The sequence below is a fragment of the Poecilia latipinna genome, unplaced genomic scaffold, assembly GCF_001443285.1.
Source record: "Poecilia latipinna isolate Pla-1442-1.1 unplaced genomic scaffold, P_latipinna-1.0 Scaffold3171, whole genome shotgun sequence".
In the NCBI taxonomy this organism is placed as follows: domain Eukaryota; kingdom Metazoa; phylum Chordata; class Actinopteri; order Cyprinodontiformes; family Poeciliidae; genus Poecilia; species Poecilia latipinna.
Window position 1 is genome coordinate 1 of NW_015115787.1, and position 7,828 is coordinate 7,828.

Sequence of the window (7,828 nt, forward strand, 5' to 3'; positions counted from 1 at the left end):
TCTTCATCACGTTTACCCTCATCTTCATCACGTTTACCCTCATCTTCATCATTTTTACCCTTATCTTCATCACGTTTATCCTCGTCTTCATCACGTTTACCCTCATCTTCATCGTCTTTACCTTTATCTTCATCACGTTTATCCTCATCTTCATCGTCTTTACCCTCATCTTCATCGTCTTTACCCTCATCTTCATCGTCTTTACCCTCACCTTCATCATCTTTACCCCATCTTCATCGTCTTTACCCCCGTCTTCATCGTCTTTACCCTCATCTTCATCATCTTTACCCCATCTTCATCGTCTTTACCCTCGTCTTCATCGTCTTTACCCCCACCTTCATCGTCTTTACCCTCGTCTTCCTCTCTGTTGTAGGACCTGGTTCTGGATCACGTCTTTGGCTTCAGAGGCTTCGACTGCCGGAACAACCTGCACTACCTGAACGACGGCTCAGACATCGTCTACCACACGGCCGCCACGGCCATCGTTCACAGCCTGAGCGCCGGTACGACGCAGTCGGGCTGGGAAACGCCGGGCAGCACAGGATCAGATCTAGAAAAACAACAGAACAGATAAAGTTTTATAACCACAGAAGGTCTGAAGTCCTTTCTGCCCTGCAGGAACTCAGAGTTTCTACCTGGAGCACACCGACGACATCCTGTGTCTGACCGTCAACCAGCATCCCAAATACAAGAACATCATCGCCAGCGGACAGATCGGTACGCTGCGCCTCACCTGCTCTCTCCGGCATGGCTCTGTGTTCCTCTGCTGACTCATCTCTACTGAACTGCTCCTGCTTTTACTTCCTGTTTTTACTTCCTGTTTTATTTCTGCTGACAAAATAAAGAAGCAAAGAACAAGTGAAAAACTTTGAGCTCTATTCTAAGTGTGCAAGCAGAGTGAGTGGAAAATAACTTTAAAATGTTTCAAACTTTTGTTCAGATGAAGAAAATAAAGAAATATTTGCTGTTAGAAGTTTTCCTGTGATTTGCAGATATTATTATTCATGGTTCAGTTGAAACTGATGTTTCCATTTAGATTTAAATTGGAGGCAACTTTATATTCCTGCTGAAACCACAAGGTTAGATTCTGTAGTTAGTAAATTATCCCTGTTTGGTGAAGGATCTGCACAGGAAGCTGGTGTGAGTTGTGATCAGAAAGTTAAACCAGCAGTGAACATCAGACACATTATGAAAGCCACACTAATAACTTTATTTTTATCAGTGTTACTGCAACAGATGCCGTTACAGCATTTATCAACATTTATCAATTTATCAACACTGCTTTAAACTGTAAATAGTTTTTGTGAACGCTCCTCAGTGCCACTCGGCTCAGCTGGAAACTAAACTTATTGTTTTCTAAAAACCTCCTATTGATTATTAGAAAAGTGAAGAGGCTGACAGTCAGAAATGGTTTCACAGATTCAGAGGAAGAACATGGATCTGTAACTGCTGGTCGTTTTGTATCATCGTCTAGGAAACTGGATCAGTGAAAATGTTGGACAGGAAGAGCAGCAGGATTGGAAACTGCAAACTGGAGCGTTCTTTCTGTTTCATGTTTCTAGTCCTCTTAAATCAACTCAGCATGTTTTTATTGTTTTTGTTTATGTGTTTATGTGTTTATGTGTTTTTTGCTGGCCTTATTTGCCTCATCGCATCACAACTCGTCAGGTGACGTCGGTGAAATCCCAGGTAAATTATTCACCAACCTGCCGCCGACTCATCTCAGCAAACAGCCTGAAGTCCAGAGGAGACCTGCTGAGGGATTATAATCTGAACTCTGACTGGGAATATTCCATCATTTAATCTTAATTTAACATTAACTGTTTGTATTTTTAGAAGATGAACGAACTTTCATCATGTTTGAGGGATTTGGACTCTGTGTTCTGCTGGTTCTGGTTCTGGTTTCAGGATGTTTGTCGGCTGCTCTCATTCTCATCCTGCTTGGTTTGCTCTGAATCTTTGCTGCTGCTGTTTGACCTGCTGACCTTGTTTATGTGTGACATCACTTCCTGTGTGTTTTCCCGCATGCAGGTACGAATCCGTCCATCCACGTCTGGGACGCCATGAGCAAACAGACGCTGTCCGTCCTGCGCTCCAGCCACGCCAAAGGAGTCGGATACGTGAACTTCAGCGCCACCGGGAAGCTGCTGCTGTCTGTCGGAGTCGAACCTGAACACACCATCACCGTGTGGCGCTGGCAGGAAGGTCTGGACCAGTTCACCAGTAAACAGGGAGGAAAACCAGTAACACACTGGGAGAATCGAAGGCTCATCTGGATCAGCTTCACTTTACTTTTTAAATATTTTCTTTGTAAAAACTCAGCAAACATGTTTACTAATAAAAATTTTAAATTAATTTTAGATTAATTTAAAATTTTACCTACAGAATTAAATGATAATTTCTAAAAACAATAAATGTATAAAAAAAGAAATGTAGAAATATGACTAAATATATTCTTGTTACACATTTTGATTCTCTTCATTTTTAATTTTGAATAAACTGTTTTTTCTATGTTTCAACAGAAAAACCTATTGTGTTATTTATATTAATAAATTCTGTAAAAAAATTAATTAAAAAAATAAGAAAAAATCTGTTTGCTTAGATCAAGTTAATAAACATTTAACTAAAATTAGAACAAAAACATCAAAACTAAAACTGAACATTTCGTTTTGGATGTTTAACCACTGATGTTAATTTGTTAAAATAATAGTGAAAAATAAGAGAATCTGTAAATCTGACAGGTTAAAGTATCAAATCCATGTTTAAAAATATCAAGTTGTGCAGTATTTATTCCTGTGTTTCCTTATATTTCATTCTGTCGCACCGTCTCTGAGTTACCCGTCGGTAGAAACCAGAACCCGTTTCTCAGTCGGTAGAAACCAGAACCCGTTTCTCAGTCGGTAGAAACCGGAACCCGTTTCTCTGTCAATAGAAACCAGAACCCGTTTCTCTTTCAGGATCCCGGGTTTGCAGTAAAGCCGGACATCCGGACCGGATCTTCGTGGTGGAGTTCCGGCCGGACTCAGACTCCCAGTTTGTTTCTGTGGGAATCAAACATGTGAAGTTCTGGACTCTGGCTGGCGGCGCGCTGATGTATAAGAAAGGAGTGGTGGGGTCGGTGGAGGATGGCCGGATGCAGACCATGCTCTCTGTGGCCTTCGGTGCTGTGAGTTCTCTGCTGTTCTTAAATCCGGTCCAGGTTTTCCTGGTGTCTCTGCAGGTGGCTGTGATTCAGAAACCTTAGATCAGCTCATTATTAACCCACCTGAGCAGCAGGTAAACAGACTGACCTCAGGGTTTATTCCCAGAACAACCTGACGTTTACCGGCGCCATCAACGGCGACGTGTACGTGTGGCGACATCACTTCCTGCTGAGGCTGGTGGCGAAGGCCCACACGGGGCCGGTGTTCACCATGTACACCACGCTGCGAGACGGACTCATCGTCACCGGAGGGAAGGAGCGGCCGTGAGTGAAGCTCCATACACTACTGCTTTAGCCTCACGAGAGAGGAACCGGGACCCAAACGGGCCTGCTTTAGAACTAAAGTTTGTTTAAAAGGTTCTGCTGAGAACTAAAGAGCTTCTTCTGTTAAATGGGCAGTATAATATAAATTCAGCCTTTTTGAGTGTTACATAATGTTATAAAGTGTTTCCCCAATCCTTGAATCTCCATGGCAACCATTCAGCTGCAAAACGCCTGGGTGGACCTAGCCCCGCCTCCGAGGACACAGCTCCACCTCACAGCTGCAGTTTCCAAGCTACCGCTTCCCCAGCTCCTTCAGACTAGCCAGCAGCAATTAGCAAACAGCTGCTGATCTCATTATAGGAGCTGCTGGTGAAAACATTAAAGGGTTGATAGAGGAGCCATGTTGGGACGACTTCCTGGAGGCGGAGCTTCAGAGAGCAGGAGCTTCTTAAAGAGACAGAGGCCCAATTTCAAACCGCTATATTGTGTAGTCACATTTCTTTTAAGTCATATTTGACACATATAGCATGACACATGATTGTGTCATAAAATTGCACTATGTTTTTGGAAACTACGTGGTACTGTCCCTTTAATGACACATTTAGTCCATCAGGATCAGGTCTTTTCAGGTTCTTGGTGAATGAAACATGATTCTATTATCCTGAAAACTCCTGTTTTCATCCCTGTGGAAGGAGAAGAGTGTAAAACCTTCACCTGGTGGATGTTTCAGTTGTTGTCTGTATCTGAATCGTTGCTCTGGATTCGTCCATCAGGACCAAAGAGGGCGGAGCCGTGAAGCTGTGGGACCAGGAGATGAAGCGCTGCCGGGCCTTCCAGCTGGAGACGGGTCAGCAGGTGGAGTGCGTCCGATCCGTCTGCAGAGGAAAGGTCCGACTCACGTTCCCCTCCATCCTCCATCCTCTTCCTCCTGCTGCTTCCTCACCAGCTCCTCTTCCTCAGGGGAAGATCCTGGTGGGAACGAAGGACGGGGAGATCCTGGAGGTCGGGGAGAAGAACGCGGCGTCCAACCTGCTGCTGGACAGCCACGGCCGCGGCGGCATCTGGGGTCTGGCTGCCCACCCGGTCAAAGAGCTCTGCGTCACCGCCAGCGACGACGCCACCATCAGGCTGTGGGACCTGAGCGACAAGGTGACGCACCGCCATGATGAAGCCTTACATCCGGTCTGCATCCCTGAGCTTATCGGAGCTTATGAAGTCGATCTTATGCCTCTAAAATACAGTTTATAAAACATGGATCATTCTGTAGCTCCATAACGAAACGACAGTCCAGCATGTGGCTGACGTCCAGATCTGTTGTCAGAAACTCCTGAACAAGGTGTGCGTCGGCCACGCCGCTCGCTGCGTGAGCTTCAGCTCCGACGGAGAGATGCTGGCCGTCGGGATGAAGAACGGAGAGTTCCTCCTCCTCCTCGCCAACTCCCTGAAGATCTGGACCAAGAAACGGGACCGCAGCGCCGGCCTGCAGGACATCCGGTACGAGGTCCGGTCAGAACCAGTCAGGACCAGTTAGAACCAGTCAGAACCAGTCAGGACCAGTCAGAACCAGTTAGAACCAGTCAGAACCAGTTAGAACCAGTCAGAACCAGTCAGAACCAGTCAGGTCCAGTTAGGACCAGTCAGAACCAGTCAGAACCAGTCAGGACCAGTTAGAACCAGTCAGAACCAGTCAGGACCAGTCAGAACCAGTTAGAACCAGTCAGAACCAGTTAGAACCAGTCAGAACCAGTCAGAACCAGTTAGAACCAGTCAGAACCAGTCGGGTCCAGTTAGAACCAGTCAGAACCTGTCAGGTCCAGTTAGGACCAGTCAGGTCCAGTCAGAACTAGTCAGGACCAGTTAGAACCAGTTAGAACCAGTTAGGACCAGTCAGAACCAGTCAGAACCAGTCAGAACCAGTTAGAACCAGTCAGGTCCAGTTAGAACCAGTCAGAACCAGTCAGGTCCGGTCAGAACCAGTCGGGTCTGACTGAGTTTTAATGATTCAGGTGAAGCTAAACGCCTCGGAGCCCAAATGTTTCCTGGTTCTTGAAGTCCGGGAGAAGAACCTGGTTCTGGTTCTGTTCTGACTTCAGGCCTGTGTTCTGGTTCCAGCTTCAGCCCGGACCGCCGCCTGCTGGCCGTCGGGTCGGTGGAGAACACGGTGGACGTTTACGACATGAGTGGTGGACCGGTTCTGACCCGGCTGGGATACTGCAGCGACATTCCTGCTTTCATCCTGCAGCTGGACTTCTCAGCGGACAGCGGCTACATCCAGGTACCAGCAGAACCCTGCAGACGGGTCGGGTTTTACATCCAGGTACCAGCAGAACCCTGCAGACGGGTCGGGTTTGATCCAAACTCACCAAACGGCTGAGCAGTAAGAACCTCTGCAGAGGCCTGCTGGGCCCTGTCAGGTTCTGCTCTCTGGACCCGGCCCATAGGTTCTGCTCCCTGGAGCCGGTCCAGCGGTTCTGCTCCCTGGACCTGGTCCAGCGGTTCTGCTCTCTGGACCCGGTCCAGCGGTTCTGCTCCCTGGACCCGGTCCAGCGGTTCCCGGTCCAGCGGTTCTGCTCCCTGGACCCGGTCCAGCGGTTCCTGGTCCAGCGGTTCTGCTCTCTGGACCCGTTCCAGCGGTTCTGCTCCCTGGACCCGGTCCAGCGGTTCCCGGTCCAGCGGTTCTGCTCGTCCCGGTCCGTCCTGACGCTCTGCGGTGCCTTCAGGTGTCCACCGGAGCGTACCGCCGGCTGGTGTTTGAGGTTCCTTCAGGGAAGCTGCTGAGTGACCAGAGCGCCGTGGACAGAATCACCTGGGCGACGTGGACCAGGTAACCTTTGACCCGACCCGAACCGCCGGTAGCTGCCGCCGCTCTGAGCTGCTCTCCGTTCGTCTCTCCAACAGCATTCTGGGAGATGAAGTCCTGGGGATCTGGCCTCGAAGCGCAGACAGAGCCGATGTGATCTGTGCGTGCGTTTCCCACGCCGGCCTGAACGTGGTCAGCGGAGACGACCTGGGATTGGTCCGACTGTTCGATTTCCCCTGCAGCGACAAGTTTGTGAGTTTCTGTTCATCATCATCATCATCATCATCATCATCATCATCAGGTTTCCCGTTAAAAGATTTTTAAAACTCACTGGAAACTTTCTGATTAAATCAAGTAAAACATTTCCAGATGTTTATATCGACATTTTCACACCAAAAATATGAAGAAAGTAGATCTGATATGAATATCTAGAGATAACTGCTCAGGTCAAAGGTCATTTGCATCAAAGTTACCCAGGTACTGTCTGTTAGTTCCTGCCTGATAAAGTTTAAAATAATAAATGAGGAGTTCAGAATAAACAGAAAACTTCTCTTCAGCTTCCAGGAATTCAACCTTACAGTTAAATATTTTCTAGGCTTATTTAGTAAAATTCGACTGAACTGCCGAGGAAATGAATTCATTCTTTAAATAAGACTGAAGATCCGACTCGGCTTCATGCAGTGATGTTAATGTAATAATAGTGGAGGAACATCGTTAGCATGACAGTCGTTAGCTGCCAAACAGAAACATTATCAATGCAGGTCGTTATGAATGAAACATCTCCTGGATTTTTACACTGAATCTTATTTCCATCCTTTCATGCTGACAGATTCCAAGTAAAGAAATACATTTCTATAAAACTTGTAAATGTTTCTGTCCTCTTGATTTTGGCCCGGTTCTGGTTCTGTTCTGACTTCAGGCCAAACACAAGCGTTTCCTCGGACACTCGCCTCACGTCACCAACATCCGGTTCTCCCACGACGACAAGCATGTGGTCAGCACCGGAGGAGACGACTGCAGGTGAGACCGCCGACCAGAACCGACCAGAACCAACCAGAACCAACCAGAACCACCGACCAGAACCGACCAGAACCAACCAGAACCGACCAGAACCAACCAGAACCACCGATTAGAACCAACCAGAACCAACCAGAACCACCGACTAGAACCAACCAGAACCAACCAGAACCACCGACCAGAACCGACCAGAACCAACCAGAACCACCGGCCAGAACCAACCAGAACCGACTAGAACCAACCAGAACCAACCAGAACCAACCAGAACCGACCGGTACCACTGACTAGAACCAACCAGAACCAACCAGAATCAACCAGAACCAACCAGAACCACCGACCAGAACCGACCAGAACCACCGACTAGAACCAACCAGAACCAACCAGAACCGACCAGAACCAACCAGAACCACCGACCAGAACCGACCAGAACCAACCAGAACCACCGATTAGAACCAACCAGAACCAACCAGAACCACCGACTAGAACCAACCAGAACCAACCAGAACCACCCACCAGAAACAACCAGAACCAACCAGAACCACCGA

At 47.8% G+C, this 7,828-nt stretch overlaps 1 protein-coding gene across 1 annotated transcript in view; it reads left to right on the forward strand.

The window, feature by feature from the left end:
• Window positions 1-373: 373 nt before the first annotated feature.
• Window positions 374-7,828, forward strand: part of LOC106940306 (echinoderm microtubule-associated protein-like 6) — a gene marked incomplete at its 5' end in the record, with an annotated part of 14,646 nt that continues 7,191 nt past the window's right edge. The window contains 13 exons of the mRNA XM_015023021.1: window positions 374-504; window positions 620-717; window positions 1,669-1,689; window positions 2,032-2,205; window positions 2,958-3,166; window positions 3,309-3,466; window positions 4,240-4,354; window positions 4,427-4,615; window positions 4,788-4,960; window positions 5,579-5,741; window positions 6,187-6,290; window positions 6,365-6,518; window positions 7,186-7,286. Coding sequence (XP_014878507.1) covers window positions 374-504; window positions 620-717; window positions 1,669-1,689; window positions 2,032-2,205; window positions 2,958-3,166; window positions 3,309-3,466; window positions 4,240-4,354; window positions 4,427-4,615; window positions 4,788-4,960; window positions 5,579-5,741; window positions 6,187-6,290; window positions 6,365-6,518; window positions 7,186-7,286 — 1,790 coding nt within the window. The remainder of the gene's footprint in view (window positions 505-619; window positions 718-1,668; window positions 1,690-2,031; window positions 2,206-2,957; window positions 3,167-3,308; window positions 3,467-4,239; window positions 4,355-4,426; window positions 4,616-4,787; window positions 4,961-5,578; window positions 5,742-6,186; window positions 6,291-6,364; window positions 6,519-7,185; window positions 7,287-7,828) is intronic.